Genomic DNA, 17,953 nt, shown 5'->3' on the forward strand with positions numbered 1-17,953 from the left:
GTGGAGTGGTTTGCCATGAGCTACATTCTTGCTCTTCAGTAAATATATAAGAAAACAGACCGCTTCCTTTCTGTTAATTCAGCACCTCTCACAAGCCCTATGTTCATTCTTTAGAATGTGAGAAGAAAAAGAGCTGAACAACATCATAACATAAAATTCGGTGCTGGTGCAGTAGAGCTCCTGTAGCTGAGATGGTCTCAAGATAACAATGAGGCAGGGTTCACAAGCAGAGGTGATATCTTTTATTAGGCCTACTGATGTAGCTCATAAAAGAGGCAAATTACATCAGTGAACCTAATAAAGGTCCTACAAGCTTTACTTCATTTACAGAACTCAAGATTCAGGCCACGCTCTCTCAACCTCTGTTTTTCTTTTTTAGGCATCTGCTGTGTTTTTATCCTAGACAGTGCTGTCAGCATCTCTGACCTACATGAAGTAGCGAGGCAGTGGCAGGATTTGACCCTTCCTTCTCTTACTGCTGGGATCAAAAGCCAAGGGCGAGCAGGCACGTGCCTTTCCCTGGGAGCATCCTGCGGCAGCAGGCCACGAGGACACAGCGCAGCTCCCGTGTCCACAAGCCTATCTAGAGAGGCTGTCAGCTTTTCTTGGAACCTGCCGGGATAACAAATCTTAGTCAATACTCCCGTGTGGTTCAAAGGTAACTTCTAATAGCAGTTCCTCTGAAAGGTCCTTGTAATGGCGTAGTCTCATTCTCAGCACAGAGCCTCATAATGCGCTCGCTAGTCTTTCATGGAGGGAAAGGGTGAAAGCAGATTTCAACAGAAAAGTCAAAAGTTTTCTGTCGACGTTTTCCGTAGTTAACATGGCATTTTCAGAAGAAAATGTGAATACCAAAACATTTGAGCCAAAAAATAAAGTTTTTAATTTTTGGCAGTGCAGGACAGGTTTGGGCTGTTCAGTTTTTGACAGTAAAACAACATATATTCACACCACATTTTTTTCTCTCTTTTACAGAATGCTGACATTTTCAAACCCATTTTCCTTCCACATCCAGTTTCTCTTGAACTTTTTCAGCAGCACTTGTCACAGGATTTAATTCCAAGGGCTGCTCGCTGCCGAGGGAACAGCCAGGGATCCCGGGAAGAGAGCTGTGGCAGCGCATTAGCTATGCAAGCTCTCGGGAGCGCTGGACCCCCAGCGGCCCTGGCCTTTGGCAGCAAGGCTGAATCAGGGAAGCAACATTGCTCCCAGCCTGCTTCGCTGAAAATGCTGCGTGGAAGGAAAACCAGCCAAGTCAAATGCAGTGCTGAACAAATCTGGCCATCTTAGCAAGGCAGCAGAAGAAGCAGAAAACGCTGTGCCCCAGCATCTTCCGGATGATCCTGCCAAGGCTTTACCCACTAACCACGTAGCCAGGGAGCATGCCCTCTCTCATGGGAGAGAGAGGGAAAACATTAATGTTTAACTGAACTCGCCCACATTTTCTTACAGGGTGGAAATGTTAGATATCACTTTTTTGGCTATGGGCACCTTTCCTGCTTCAGGCCAGTCCCCCTCCACTAACTTCAAGCCAGAGGAAGCTCTGTTGCATACACAGAGCATCAGAGCATCGCACACACATAACCAAAACTGCCAAAGACAGAAATGAGAAACTGAACTGAAAATGATTGAAATATGTTGATGAAATCCAACCGCTCCGCCGTTCACCCAGCCGATCAGCCTAGAAATGATGGCTAACAGGTTTCTGAGTTCCTCTAAGCAAACAGTGTGGAAATATAAGTCTTGTTTTGGTGCATGCCTGGAGTGTCAAACTAATAACGCTTGTCTCACATGTAAGCAGCTGCAAAACCTGATATTTACACAAGGATTCACAGAGATGAGAAAAGACTGCTTTTTTTTTTTCTTTTTTTTTTTTTGCTAGATGACAGGCTCTGGTTCAAATGGGAATTAATTTGGGAAAACCCTCTGGTCTGTGTCATACAGCATGCCAGATTAAATGACGACAGTAGACGTTTTTATAATTGAAGATTGTCTTTAAAGTGTTGACATCCTTCCCGCATCAACATAGCAACATTTTTACCTACCAAAGCACTTCTCATTTTGCATGTCAGATAGACTGTGAGCAAAACAAAATTCTACCTTTGAAAGCAATCAATCAGCAAGTTGATAAATGCACTTTGTATAAATACAAATACACCCAAATACATTTGCTACTTGTAGCCAATTTTTTGTAGAGCTGTCACTGGTAGCACATACATACTTAGCTTACCTTTGACAAGGTGGCTCAGATTTCAAAGCTTAAAGCCTGCTTTAAATAGGCATTTCCAAGCCTCCAGCATCAGCTGACACATGCTACTACTGGCAACACAATGATTATTGTCTCAGGCACCCAGAAGTAAATTTGCAATGCTACTCTTTTCAAGCAAATGTGGAAAGAAATTGTTGTTGTAACTGTGAAGGTCTGAGGAGATCAGAAAGGCAAGGGCAAGCTTTGTGGAGAGAATTGTTGTCTTTTATTAGACTAACTAGCAGAGCCAGAAAACAGTCAAGTTTTTAGATATCCAAGCCCTACCTCAAGTCCCAACATGAGTTACTTCTAGGTTGTTTTCAGCAGTATCAGCTGGTCTGATAGTCACATTCCTCTCCTTACAAATCTTGCATTAGTTCTGTGGAGAAACGATGTAGAAGGTGAAGCTCCTCCTAGCAGAGTGCAGCAATACTAATGCCAAAGTGAATATTGAAATGTGTGATTTATCAGTATGCTGCAGGATTTGGAATAGTTTGCAAATTCATCCAAGGCATATTTGCATACTTTCTGGAGTATCACAAAGGTTGGATCTCACCCCTCAGCTCAGGAGTGCTTCTGGCCCTTCATCTAATGTCAACGAAATACTAAAGCAACAAGAGAATAAAACTGGAGGTGATGAAAGCAGTCTCAATTGAACTTGGGTTATCTAAGGTCTCACTGTGCCCCCTTATATAAAATCACATTTTATTCTAAATCCCCCCTCTCGCCACTAAAAGTAAGGTTTTTCTGAGGCAAAAGCATGCTTCAGACCCATCAGGCCAGTGGGATGGCATGGCATTTTCCACAGAAGTTTGCGTCCTTGCAGAATTTGGGCTTTATACTGTAACACAAAGAACTGTAACACAAAATGAATGACTTTGGCCCAGGTAAATCCCAAGCAACTTTGCTGACTTTCATGACTCTGTTTCAGTTTTCTGTTTGGTAAGAGCAGAACTGAGTGTGTGTTTTATTCTTATATAGGAGTGTCTACTCCAGGTCTTATCCAATGGAAAATTATGGTTATCATACCCAGATTCAAAGTACTTCCAAACAAAACATTTGGATATGATGGAAAATATATGTATTTCTTTACCCCCTATTTCTGTAAAGATCCCAGCTGCTTTGCCTCTGCAGTGGCAGCACATTTGTGCTGCTGTGGAAACAAAAACAGAGAAAAGGATGAGGAAAAGAAGCCTGTTTAATGGATTTTTGTCTGATGCTTCCATCTTGTGGCCAACTCAGAAAAGAAAAGCTTTGCTCCCTATGACATGGGTTCAGCAAGTCTTTAAAGATGTTTAAAAGCATTTTTTGTTATAGTAGAAATAATACTACACATTAAGAAGTAAATGTGTTGCTATAATTTATCTACCCAGTTCAGTAATTGTATTAACAAATGTAAGAAAACCTTAGAACTTTTAGAGATCATAAATCTGGTGTCTCAGAACATTTTCTCCCATTATTGGTATGGGGACAATTGGAGGTTGGAACTTAAATGAAGTTTTCCATTTGAAAGATGTTGGAAAAAAAGGGGAGAAAGGAATTAAGATTCAGAAAAAAAAGTTAAAGTTTTGATTGTTTTGTTTTTTCTGATTTCCAAGTTTGTTTTTTTTAGCAGAAAGTCAACTATTTTATCAGAAAAGAAATCCATTTTCCAGTTTCAGAGCTGGGTGAAAGCTTTCTGATGTGAAGGATTTCTTCAGTCCTTTCCAGAGGGGCTCTCCCTTTCTCCCTTCTTAGCAACCCAAGATCCACCAACGAAGATGTAAGCTAGATTTTAGGAAAAGCTTTATCAGCAACGGTAGTCCCAGATTGGGTAGATGTCCTGAGGAGCCCCTGGAGTCTTCATCACGCCGACAGGCTAAGGAAGCCCTGGTGAGGAATGACCTAAGTCCCAGCGATCCTGCCGGAGAGGAAGGGGCTAGATGGCTCCTTGGCTGCCCAACAGTCTTGCTGTGTTGTGGTCCCATGACAGACAGCCATCCCCCTGGAAGGGGTGGAGGACAGAGACATGGCAAGGCTGTCAGACCCACGGGCGTTGAGTCCAACACTCCCCTATGGAGGCTGTGGGTACTGGCAGAGGACTTCATTGGCCTATGGACTCTCCCTCCAGCTGCCAGTTTGGTGAGCCAGCCCAGGTCCCACGAGATACCTTTGTCTCTTTGTTTTTGAGCTCATGAAGGGCTTACCTTTGTTTTTTTCTGATTTTTCTCTGTGAACTAATGTATCTTCCAGCTGGGTTATCTCGGCACGCAGCTCCCATAGCCATAAGCCTTCTAACCTTTTGCAGGACTTAAAACAATCCCAAAGTTCAGCCGTAGGTCTATTTACCTGCATAAGCTGAAGTCTCCCGCCAACGGCCCATGTAAAAAGCTATTCCCTACCTTGCCCTGTCATATGCTCGGTATTTATTGGTCTAGTGGCAGCCCTTGCTGTCTCTTTTATGCTTCCCTCACAGCTTCTTTGCAACCCCACTGCATTCTTGTGCTTAGGTCACAGGGTCTTTTTTGGCAAATGGCTCCCTTTATTGGCTCCCAATTGGTTCACCAGCATGTCGCCCCGCATGCTGTGGCTCACACCTTGTGGCAAACTACCCCTTCCATGCAATGACAGGTCCCTAGGTCTGTTTTTGCAGAGACCTTGAGAGAGGGAGTGAGAATATGGGAATGATTCCTGCAGGACACCTGGGCTGTGTTTTTTAGTGCAGTGAGGGCTCAGGTTATTTGTGCAAAATGCATTCCTTCAGCAAGAGGGTGTGATGCTTCCCATACACATGAGGGTGCACTGGTATCTTACACGCCGGTGTTTACACTCCTGTTCTGCAAAGGGAAAGAAGTGGGTCAGAGCACCAAATCTGAGCTCTGTACCCAAGGTGATGGCCCTCGTGCAGGGAGGGATTTTGGTGTCACCGTCATTTATCATGCACAGCAGTAGTAATGATTCTATCAGTTCTCGTGTCTCACACAATTGCTGATCTTCCAGAGAAGCAGCCAGAGGGCTGAGGAGGACAGAAGTAAGGACACAAGCACTGCCATGACTCTTTCCTGAAACCCTGGGGTGATAGGAAGTGTTACATGTCCATGCAATGTTGTAGGATAAAGAGTCCTCTTTGTGAAAGAGAGGAAACCTGCTTTAACTCATATTTAAGGTATGAGCTGAGGCTGCTCCACACTATTCAAAGTGAGGAGAGGCTTCACTTTGCAAGGAGCTGGTGAAGGAGAGGGAGATGTTAGACAGAGGGTTAATCTCAGAGATGGTTTTATCAGATGTGACCACCCCAAGGACAGGAGATTGCTAAGCTGTTTTTTCACAGTTTTTCCACAGTGAGCGTTACCTAGCTCCCACTGGCAAAAAGGGACAGAATGTAGGAAGTGCATCTGGCAAGTTTAATTCTATTTGCATGCTGATATGTTGTGATTCTTCTCAAACTTGCATGCAATTATATCCGTTATGTTAAATTAATTACTGTGGGAGCATAGAATCGTGAGAGAAAATCCAGTTTGATTCATAAAGAAGGTGAACTCAGTCCAGATTGAAAAAAATATGTGCTTCTTCACTGCACCCCCTTGAAGGGCTCGGAGCCCTGCTTGTCCTTTCTGTCTGGTGGCTTTGCAGAACACTCAATTAACCAAAAACATCTGAAAAAAAAACAAACAAGCAAGACTGATTCTTTATAACCATCTTTCAATAAGTGAATATAGACCCCTCACATATCCTTAAATTATATATCTTTTATTGAAATATAGAGATCTTAATTTACAGGATTTTTTAAAGACAAAATATCAACAGGGGCATTTTGCAATACATTTTGTGCCTACTATCACTCAGGCCAGTTTGCCCTTCTTCAAACATTTCACAACAGCCACCATTTTGGAAACACTTCCTTTTTTATTATTCTAAAATATAACTTTTGGACATTCAAAGTGCAACAATTAACTTGCCTGTGGAATATATCACAGTAAAAAAAATATAAACAAAAGGCAGTGATATAGCTGTCATAAATGTTTGGCAGTATTCTAGAAGTCTATATAAAAATACTTATATACATATTGATGTATAACATCACCATATCTTACGTCCTTCATCAGGTAATAGGACCATTTTTTACAAGTTGCAGATCACACTGTAAGGAATTGGTTGGCCATTCCAAATCACAAGCTGTGTTTCATAGGCTAATGCTGATTGTCATTATACAATTACTCTAGAGAAAGAATTGGGAATATCTCTTCCAGCGGCTTCTCAAAAATAAAGCCATATAAGTCCATAATACTGAAAATATTGTAAAACTAAATGAATCAACCTCTCCCACTCCAGTAAATCCCCTCTCTTCCTCTGCCTCTCATTCCCAATTTCTAGGCTAGTTTATCTGATTCCAAGCCTCAAATAAGCTGGGTTTGGCTAGACCCCTGGCATGGATGCAGTTCGTTACATGGTACTCATGACAGGATGGAAAACTAACATTACCAGGGATCAGAAAGTAAGCTAGTTCTGGTTCACATCTCCAGTTTGGGTCTGGAGCCAAGACGTGTTGTGAGATACAGGATGAAACCAGTGAGAGGAAGGGGAGACCACATGAAAATGTCTTATATTGCAGTACCTGATATAATTAAGCATGCCGGGTCTGATTTTCAAACCATGAAGAACACGAGGCCATGTGCAAAAATGCAGGTGAATCCGCTTGCCTAATTTGAGTGTGTAGTTGTACTGACTACACATGCAAATTAAGGCATGTGTGGTCTCAAGCAGCCATTCAGATATCTGGGATATCTAGTAGATCATTTGTGTTTCCCCAATTTATACTTCAGAGTCAGAGGGAGCCATTATCTCATCTGTTCTGGCTACATCAAGAGTCTTTAAATTTCACAGTTATCCCTGTACAGAGCTCAGTGACATGTTTTCCTAAAGCACTGCTTTCAAAAAGACACTCGATCTGTTGACTGCAAGGAATGGAGGATGTGCCATTGCTCATGGCTCATTTGGACTGTTAGCCATCCTCAGGGCTGGAAATCTCTGTGCCTCGCTTCAAGTCATATTTTCACATTTGCAGTACATTTGTATGTGGCCTTAGAGGACATTTTCAAATCCAGACCCAGAATTATTTGCCTGTAACACTGACAATATTACTTTTGTTTTCATCTGATCCACAACTCTCCACAACAACTGAAGTCAAGGGGAGTTGTGTAGTTTTTCCTAGGGCCATTTAAAGTTGAATTTTCGATTTGTTATTCAGAATCCAGCCAGCATGTTCTGTCCATCACTGCTGGTCTGTCCTTCACACTTCCCAGGAAAATGCTGCAACACAAGAGTGAATTTGCATCGCGTTTGCATTGACTGTGTCATGCCAGATGCCAAGCACTTCATGTCAGGCGCTCATTGCAGTGAATTAGTGCCGAGTCTGAAAGCTGAGCACCAGAAAGGATGGGGTCCACTGTGGTAATGTACCTTTTTCATATGTAAGTCTTCCAAAGCGTATGTTGATAATACATTTTACAGTGATAGCAGTAATCATAATACTTTGTTCGTATAAGTGGCATCAATAAACAACTATTGCAGACTGAGAGTGGATTCATTTTCATGCACCTTCCTCCAAAACACACACTTGGAAGCAAATGCTGTTTGTAGTTACAGTATGCAAAGATAATAGACTCAGAGTTTTCTGATGCTATTTAAACCTGACAACTAAGACAAGTACATTTGTTGCGGAATTACTTCAGCTTATTTAATCTGGAGTTCCAGGCTAGGAGAGATGTCTTTGTTCCTTGACCAGTTCAAATATCAACTCAATTATTCACAGCTTACCCCAGGATAAGATTTCAGCATCCGTGAAACACTAATAATGGGATGTTGCTGGTTTATCATATACTTCCATTCTCCAGCATCTTGGAAATATGGCATAAATTTTCATTTTAAAAATTTTTAAATGTTTAGAACCTCTCTAAATCAGAGGACAGTAATTGCTTTTAGTACATCTGATTAGAAAAGCTACTCAGCTGATAACAGAAAACTAAACCTTAGCACATTAGAAGATACAAACGTTTCTCCATGTTAAAGTAGTTTTAGCTAACCAGAACACTTATCATACTGTGTGTAGCCAGATAAAACGATTGTTTCATGAAAATTTTCAGGTCATAAATCTTTTTCTCCTACTTAACAAAGTTTCTTGAAACTGTGCTTTTACTGAAGGACAATGAATTATAAAATATACACTTAGAGTTACTGAAAACAGTAGTAGTATTGTTATGAAAACAGCTATCTTCTATAGTTAATAAAGACTTACTAGGTTTCTAACACCTATTATAGACTGTTTTTAATTATTATTATTATTATTCCCCTTTACTTGCATTAATGGTAAAAAGTAACATGTTTTGTAGTACCAGTTAGTCCCTTGTGGTTTTAGACCTTTTTGGGCCAAAAGTGGTTTTTGCATGTTCTTCAATTCACATGATAGTTCAACAGCAGCTGACACTGAGATTGAGGGAGGAAGTACACAAAATTCATGAGTGATCTCTTCTAAAATCCGTTGAATATGTTCAATGTGCACCTCAAAAGATCCTTGAGTGGACAGTTATTTACATAATTACAATGGTGAAGTACTGCTGCAGTGGAAATTCCATCCATCAAAGTCATATGAATGCCCTTGAAACACACAACTGGTCTGTTTGTGGCCTTTTCCTTCGTCCTTCTACCAGTTCAAATAGCAAACAACACTGAGATGCTACTGAAGTACTGCAAGAAGCAACACTAAAAAAATTCATCTTTAACATGTCTCTTTCATTCGTAGTCAGGCTGATTCTCGTGCCCATCACTGGGAGTTTCTCTGTACAAATCCATCTTCTCTTCACATCGTTTACCTTGCAATAAAGTGGTTTTCTCTGTGGAGCAGAAGTCTGTAGACTGTATGGCAAGCTTCCCCTTGTGCAGAGCTGGAAGGTGTTTGTGGCTTCTGGGTGGTTACAGGAAGCTGTCCTCTACCAGGTCTGAGGAGTCAATCCCAATGTCATCCATCATGTCAATGTCCTCAATGGTCTCATCCTCCCTCTTGATAAAAGTAGAGCTACTGGAACCAGTTTCAATGGCACTTTCTTCAGATGTCTGGGAACTGGAAGAGACAAACCTCTCAGAGCTAAAATACACAACAAATGTGACTAAGTAAGCATAAAACTAATTTCTGAACTGAACTGAACACCATCTCCTCACACGCTTTCTGACACACAGAGCACTCAGGTAACTCTGACTGCCCCTTCATTAGGATATAGCTCATCCTGTGTCTCAAGGGTAATGAATCACCTTGGAATTCAAGGAGCAGGTTGTTTGTATGTTCCTCAATACGCTTTCTGCCAGAGACTCGTTAGAGGAATATCAGACTAACTGGATATTATTCTATGACACTACTGTGATAGTAGGCCAGTCAGGCAAATCCGGGGAAGTCAGGTGACAATAAGATGGTGTAACAGAGAGAGGCCATAAATCTTAATTCGGAAGCAGTAAAAGGTCCTGGATACCTTACTGTCAATGAAGACATGCCAGTGAAGTTATCAAAAAACAACTTATCCTGAATTTTGGAGCTGGTCTTACATGGAACAAATCAATCCCTTGAGACCTCACACCCAGCTCCAAGCCATTCAGCCACAGGGGGAAAATGTCTTGTTAAATATGCCCAAAGAGCCATCAGCAGCTGCTGTGAGTGGGCCAAGCTAGCAAGAGAATCTCAGGGGCACACGGGGAGCACCCTACCAGCAATCCCCGTCCCATGCAGTACACAAAAGAGGTCCACATGAGACATTTCCCACTGAACACACCATGGCAATACTTACATGGGATCTTCCTTCCAATTAGTTCCAGCAGAGCCAAGGAAACTATTTGTGTGGTAAGGTACTAAAAAGTGTGAATGCATATAGTCTAATATGACCCAGAATGAAGACTATGGGCTATAGACCTCACCTACCTGTGCCTGTTTCTTTTGCCAAGCTCGTCTTCAGAAACAGGGTCAATGTCAGGCAGGGGGATGATGTATCCGCTGTCAGCACTCAGTCTCTGCTCATCAAATCCACTCTCCCTGTCCTTTAACTTATCTTCGTTCTTGTAGGTGACACCAATGTAAGCATTGTCACAGTCCCCTCTCATGCGTGTGACTGCTGGGTGATCACTTTTCAGGAAGTCCAGATGAATCTTCTCGTAGCTCTGAAAATAATCATTTCAAAGCCCTCATTAGATGCTATTCATTAAGGCCTCCTTTCTTCAGCCAGATAGCTGTGATTCACTAACCCAGCAAATATTCTGCCCTTTGACCAAAAGTACCACACTGTTGCCCCAAGGAGCATGGGCACAGAGTACATAATCTAGGGCCGGCAGCACTGGACAGAGGAGTCCAAATCTTCAAGTGCCTGGGAATTTGAAGGGAGAAGTGACAAGCAGATTTCAGGAGATGCAGAGGAGTGTGGCAGCACAGAGCAGACAGGTAGATGTGAAAGAGGGGTAGAGAGAGAGGGAAAGGGCTGAAGGCAGTTGGGGAAATGAAACACTAAATGATGGGGCAGGCAGAGCTTGCCCAGAGGTGAGTATTAGAAGTATGAGAGGAAAATTTTCTAATAAATGGTGTCAGGGTCCAAAGGGAGATAGGGAGATTAGACACTTGGGCCAAGTGTTCCTTTTTCTAGAATTCTTTCACTACCTGGAAAATCCCTTTAAATATACATAGTCCATTCTCCAGCAGAAACATTAACTCAGTAGGGTTTCATTAGAAATGGAGAGTTCTGCTTCCCAGCTAATACTGCAAAATTGTTTCTCTCAATAACCTTAACTTCACATACCCCAAACATGTAATGTCCCTGTCTGAATCATTTAATTCGCACAGCTTAGGATGTGTCAGTTCAACGCTCATGGCTCTGATAGTCAAAACAACAGTTACAATCCCCTCTGAAAATGTATGCAGAAAATACAGAGGAAGTTACAAAGAGCGAACCTTTTTATACTCCCCAGGCAACAAGCTCTCCACAATTTCACTCAAATGGTAAAAAGAAGGTCTTTTCTCTGGTTCACTGTTCCAGCACTTCACCATGATCTCATACCTGCAGATAAGATGGAAACCAATTTAACTGGTTGGGAGAGGTAAACAGGTAACCAAACAGAAACTAAAGCTGAAATTGTCTGGAGGCAGACCAGGCACTGGAAAACCAAACGCACACTTACACTTCATTGGTAGCATGATCTGGCTTTGCCATTCGGTAGCCACTCTTTATCTTATTGTAGAAAGTAGAATCAACCATCATGCCAGGATATGGTGTGCCACCTGCAGACAAAAAATAAGAAAAAGACTATTATATATTGTGTTAGTACTTGCAACCTTGTAATAAACTACAGCTTATAATATTTAAAAGGAAGGTTCACAAATCCACCAATACCTACTAATGGGTGTTTGCTGAACTATATAAAGAGGTTGAACCATGGAAAACTGCACAATTCAGTTTTCTGCTTAATACTCTACTTGAGTAAATTTTAAGTCTTGGAGAGAGCTGAGGATGCATGTGAGTGTAGAAGGGTGAGAGACAGCTGGCTTTGTAAAACTATTTTAAGAAAAGTTCAAAGGCCAGACTACCTCTTCTTGGGTAGTGATCATTTTATGTTTTGTGATGTATCAAGAGCTAGGAACTGATGGTAAAAATAATAGTTAACAAGCATAGAAGCTATGTTTTGCATAGAACTGAAGTTTAATTCCTAGCATTATAATTCATTACTTGTAATGTCAAGTGGCCCTAAATTGGAACTTGCTTATAGAACAGAAACATTGCCCTTCTGCTGGGAAAGTGGAATGACTATCCATGAAAAGTGAGCCAAATACTGTCTTGCTGCTCATGTCAAAAAATGTTAACATTATAGTTTAACATGCCATCAAAATTAATGAAACTGAGTTAAATCTGGCAAAAATGAATAAATGAAGTACGCTGTGTGATGCATTAGCTGCAATTTATTTGTACTGATTGCAATCAGTCAAGGCCACAGCATGCTCCTCCCCTGACTCCTCTACAGCCGGGCTAGTTGGGGAAAAGCTACTCAGCGCTTGATAGTCTGGCAGCACCCAGGCTGTCACCAACACACAGCGGTTCTCCTCAGCTTTCATGTGGCCTCTTGGTGGGCTCCCGGGTGCCTTGGAGAACTGTTGTCTCACAGCATAACATGCACACCGCAGTGCTTACATGAAGTTTCCCTGCCTGGACAGCTAGCTTTAGACCACAGCTAGCATGTAAAGTGCATAGGTAAGCTCAAAGTTTGGACTCAGCTCCTGAGCTAACATCATTAAGTGATCATTTGGGGCACAGAGATATCAGAGCACTCAGGCTCAGTTGTCGCTGATGTGTAAAAGGATCATTAAAACAGAAGTCCATGTCACAGCAAGATATCAAGGTTGACATTCTGAACAAACTGAGCTGAGGATATGCTTTTTTCCCAAGAAAGAGCAGCTTTCTCAGGAGCAGGTATGCTGTAATCTTTACCCCAGAGATGTCAATTCTTTCAAAAGCAAGGTTTTCACCTAAAACGGCTTCAGACCCTCCCTCACAAACACAACAGCCAAGCACAGACTTAGCTGTGCCTGAGTTCCCCATTTATACAATGGCATCACTGTGCTTCCCAGGGACACTGAGGAAAGGATGTTTACAGGCTCCTGCGGTGCTCAGAGATTACAGTAATCAACACTGTAAATCATGATGCAAACGCTGTTTTCTGAGAAGCAGTTATATGACAGCCTATTCTAGAGAATACCCTTAGGCTTGGGGTTGCCATGGGCCAGTTACAGATATCATCCAGGCGTGATGAATTCTACTTGGAGTAAATCTGGGTGAGGCACACGCACTGAATCAGACCAGCCACCCACCTGGGAGGCAAATTAATCAGGCTGATCCCAAATGAGAACCATACATTGTCTGTAACTGCTAGGCACTGTCATAGCCACTATACATTGCCATAAACCAATTGTGTGACTAGCGCTGCCCTGGAAATGAGAAATCAGTGTCCCAGAAGAATGACATTTGTTTTCATTTTGTAATGGGACTAAAATGGGGTCTTTTGAAACGGATGTGAAGAGACCATTTCAGAACAGCCAGTAGGCTCAGACGCGGTCCAAAGCTCCCTGTTTCAAGGCAGGGCCCTGACCATCAAACTGTAGGTTAATTGAGGAAACATCTTCCTTCTCATTTTGCCAGAAATTCCTTCCTGACCTGGAGAGACCAATACTTTTCCACAGAAACTTTTCACTCAGTGCCTTTGGTTTTCTAACGAAAAAGTATCTTGCAAAAAAGTTCAAACAAGAACTTTGGGAGAGTATGGACTTTTTATTTCACACCTAGCATTGGGATCTGTAATGTCACATAGCAGAATAACTAACAATTAATTCCATGTATATATTTTCATTGTAGAATTTGAAATACTTTATGCAGGACAGCTTGAACTGAAAAAGTTTAATTATTGCACGTAAGAAAGTGTTCACAGTACATACCAAGAGAAAATATTTCCCACAGTAGAATGCCATAAGACCAGACATCACTTAATGTTGTGTACAGATTGTCAAAAATGCTTTCAGGTGCCATCCATTTTACTGGAAGGAAAGTCTGCGGCAAAAAGAAATAAACCCAAAACCCAACAAATAAATCATTAAAGAAATGTTTCCCATTACAGTGGTTGATTGACAACAAGAATTAATGTCTCCCTAATAAGAAAATATGTGTTACCCTTGCTAGTATTTATTTTTAATTCCATATAACACACTGAGGTTCCGGGATTATAAGCAATGTTACAATACACTCCCCAGAACAACTAATTAAGACATAATTCTATTCATTTTAGTACAGTACTAGCAAATGACCAGGCTGGTTGAGGGCATGATACAAAGGGTGGCACTGCTGATCTAGATCTGATATGTCATTGATTGATGTGTTATTACTCTATATATCACAGTGACAATTCCTTAATAATTTATCTAGTCACATAACTTGCCAGTTAAAATGTAAGCCTGTAAAGTACTAAGTGTGGCCAAGCACTTTTCATCATTCAAGCAGGCGTAGGAAAGTTACGTGAATTAATGAAGTGGAGAAAAATTGTTCTCAAGAGTTTTCATCCCAGCTGTCAATTACTGTAACCAATACCATTGCCATACGAATGGCAAGAGCATTAAACAGCATTTAAAACTGACACTTCTCATTTCAATTAAAACAGAGCTCAGGAGATTAAGAAGTACATACGCTGCCCTTGGAGACATAGTTGGAATCATGCATGATGTCTCTAGCCAGGCCAAAGTCACAGATCTTCACAATTTTTCCTTGAGCCAGAAGGACATTACGAGCTGCCAAGTCACGATGTACACACTGTATGGAGAGAAATTAAGTCATTCAAGGACATGCTAAATCCATGAGGGCCATTTCCCTCACAAAGTTCTCTGAAAAAGTCCAGATTTGTTGACTTTCTGGGCACAGTCTCAACAAGGCCTTCTACTGAACAGGCACCTGGAGTGTAGCGCTAGCAGGGGCAGGGAGGCACGAGTCCTCAGAAACAGAGGGGCTCGTGCAGATTTACTGCAGTGGGGAGCAGGTAGAAGTGATGCCATCCTTTCCCCACTACCCATCATGTGCTAATGACACAGCTCTGTTTCGGACCAGGCCAGTCCTGTGGTCGTACAGACCCTCCACTCAGACCCTGCTGAGAGCCGCCATCTCCGGCACCCTGACTCGATCAATGTCATGGATTGCAATGGGAGAAGAGGACCACTGCTTTCATTTTTTTCTAACCATAGTGATCTTGGTTTTGGGGAAGTGAGAAAGTTGCCTAGGACCCTGAAAGACTTATTTTGTGTTGTGTTTTCAAAATGTAAATTGAAACATAGTTGGAGGTGAAGCCATTTTGGCACTTTCTTACATTTTTACTTACATTTTACTTACTTTTTATTTACTTACATTTTTAGAAGCCAAGAATTCCATTCCCCGTGCAACCTGATAGGTGAAGCTCAACAAATCCAATAGGCTGAGGCCTTCTGAAGTGTCATCTGAAAGAAGGTTTTTGACTTCTGATTCTGATGAAAAAGAGAGAAAAATGTTTGTGCTACAAAAGTAGAGTGTGTGAAAGCAGTACCCATTTCCCTCTATCCATCATGATTCTGAACTGATGACTTAACAGATTGCCATGACCAAACAGGCTTTTCATAAGAACTAACCACTTTTCATGTCTGTGTCAGTCACTGACAAATATTGCATTCTTAAAAAAGAAAATCCAATATTAAAAATAGGTTTTGTTTTTCATTCTATCTATAGTTATTTTTGTCCAGAGAATTGTGGGAAAAGGTGAAGATAAAAAGGCCCACTGAAGTATTATATGGGTTGTTTATAATGCTCAGCATGTGGTTCAAAAACATTTACTTAGAGGTGGCAACTTAATTAGATTTTTGTGCAGGCACGTACATTTTTATCCATTTACTTTTGCTGAACACTGTTATGTTTCCCAGCAAGTATTCACTGGGAATAATCCAATACCAGCAAAAAAGAGTCAGAAATTCTATGGCAATGATTCTTACTTTTTTATGAAGGATGTCAGCAAAAAGCAGTCAAATTCCAGTGATTCATTTACCCCTACTGTCCCAGGGCAGAATATGAGTACATTAGTCTGCCATGTAAATGTGGATCTGGATATGCTTCAGTTCCTGAGGCCTAGAGCCAGAAGTGACTGTGCCTATTTTTAAAGCAAARCATATTTATTTTCTGAGAAAAGGGGCAGGGAATTGGATGCATTCATTATCTTCATTACATAATCCAGGAAAGTATTTGGGAGTGTTCTCCCTTTGGTAAGTGTCAGTTAGTGTGAAATGTAAGTGGAAACAGAGCAATACAAATTACTATTATTGCTCAAAATCTTGCAAAATACAAGACAGCAATAAAATCACTGCCTCCAAAGACTGTGTCTGTAGCCATATTATATAAAATAGCCACTCCAAACTTCAGTGTAGAAGCAAAGACACAATTCTATCCCTTCTGCTCCAGAAGCAGCATGTGCTCCTATCATCAGAGCATGATGAAAACCAAGAGTATAAGCTTTTAGCTTATAGTTTATACTCATATAGTTTTATGTTCACATTTTTGCAGCACACAGTGGTTTAAGTCCATATCAGAGAGGGCAAAAATAAGACATGGCTCTATGTAAGAATTGTTGGTATTAACGATGAATGCAGAACAGCCAGTTCTGTTACCTGCCATAGATTTCTTCTTGTATGAAGCAGGGCGATCATACACAGATCTCTGGATATCCGAATATTTAGAGCCTTCCTTCCTTTCCAGCATCGGCACATACTGAGTTGTATCAGCTTGTTTCATGTCCATGTATTCTCCAGTGTTTTCAAAAGATAAAATTACATAACTGAAATTGGAAAAAAAACACAGACGTATTGGCCAGGATTGCACAGGTGGCTTCCGTGCCACATGTATGACAATGTACCTGTATATTACCACACATGCATTACCACATATTAATACCTGCTACCAAGCATCACAATGGTCAAAAATAAGTGCCTAAATGGTGTCTTTCTGTCAAAAGCCAGGTATGCAAACACATATCGTCTAGCTTCTAAAAATCCCCCTGCATTTAGCTATCACTGCCTAGGACATTTATTTCAAGGTATTCCAAATGATACAAGTAAACTATTCACTCAGTTTGCATCAAATCCAGCCCTGCTAAGCAAATCCACGTTCAGATAAATACTCCTTGCTGTAGTCAGCTATCAAGGCAGTTGGTCTCTTTGCCTGAGTGATTTTTTGAAAAATCTCTGTACAACTCCTAAATTTTATGACATCACTTTATTGCTGAATGTGTAAAGACAAGCTTTCTCTACCATCATCTAGAGAAAGCTACAGGATGAACATTAACCATAACAGAACTGTTGAGTCTGGCTAAGCCATCGGTAGGTAAAGGAGACTATGTGAGCTTAGAGAGCACCAGGGTGCTTGAAAGGAAGGAGTTTTGGAGAGTGGAAATTCCCCAGACCAGTAAACAAGGAAAACAGCTAGAAGTGCTTACATTTAAAACTCAGATAGATGGGTAAAGGCAGAAGGACATTTAGACAGAAGAGAGGAACACTGGACTCTGCTTTCAAACTAGAAATATTCTTTGGGGCCTTGTGATCAGCTTGGGAAGAAGGAACCGAGCTGCAAGAGAGAAAAGACTGACTCTGTGCTCCAGAGCAGACATTGTAAGGAGGCAGGGTGCAGGACTGTGCGAGTCCAGCGAGGATGTTAGCTAATGCCAAATAACTGGACTTTCCAGAAGAAAATGAGAGGCAGAAGAACACACAAATTTTGTATGATTTTCTCTTGATCCATGTATCTCTTATGCTGCCTTGGGCAGAGAGGAATTTGTTTGGAAAGTCTGAAAAATCTGTATGTTGTGTGTTCCCAGTAGTACGTGCGTTTACTAGAGAGTAGAGGGAAGACCGCTGAGCAACCAGTGTGTCTATGGCACATGTGCAGGGCCCTTGGGGCCACAGGGGGTCCCCGCACGTGGGAAAGAGAGGAGAGCCTGGATCTGGGATCCATGTCAGGAAGAGTGAGTGAAAAGTGCTGAAACCTTCCCAGATCTATGAAACCTGATAAATGAAAGTCCAGTGAGAATCATTGTTGATGGCTATAGCACAAGGAATAAGAGGAAAGCAATAAGGGTTAGCAATGACATTCCCTTAAA

General features: G+C 41.4%; 1 protein-coding gene across 1 annotated transcript in view; it reads right to left on the reverse strand.

Annotated features, from left to right (window-relative positions):
• Positions 1 to 8,844: 8,844 nt before the first annotated feature.
• The window catches only part of PDGFRA (platelet derived growth factor receptor alpha), a 34,505-nt gene continuing 25,396 nt past the window's right edge, over positions 8,845 to 17,953 (reverse strand). Inside the window, exons 16-23 of the mRNA XM_026083759.1 lie at positions 16,470 to 16,636; positions 15,187 to 15,302; positions 14,479 to 14,601; positions 13,737 to 13,848; positions 11,435 to 11,534; positions 11,208 to 11,313; positions 10,191 to 10,426; positions 8,845 to 9,344 (exon numbers count right to left, since the gene is read on the reverse strand). Of these exons, the coding sequence (XP_025939544.1) occupies positions 9,197 to 9,344; positions 10,191 to 10,426; positions 11,208 to 11,313; positions 11,435 to 11,534; positions 13,737 to 13,848; positions 14,479 to 14,601; positions 15,187 to 15,302; positions 16,470 to 16,636 (1,108 nt within the window). The 3' untranslated portion in view covers positions 8,845 to 9,196. The remainder of the gene's footprint in view (positions 9,345 to 10,190; positions 10,427 to 11,207; positions 11,314 to 11,434; positions 11,535 to 13,736; positions 13,849 to 14,478; positions 14,602 to 15,186; positions 15,303 to 16,469; positions 16,637 to 17,953) is intronic.

The sequence above is a fragment of the Apteryx rowi genome, unplaced genomic scaffold, assembly GCF_003343035.1.
Source record: "Apteryx rowi isolate R43461 unplaced genomic scaffold, aptRow1 scaffold_614, whole genome shotgun sequence".
NCBI classification, from domain to species: domain Eukaryota; kingdom Metazoa; phylum Chordata; class Aves; order Apterygiformes; family Apterygidae; genus Apteryx; species Apteryx rowi.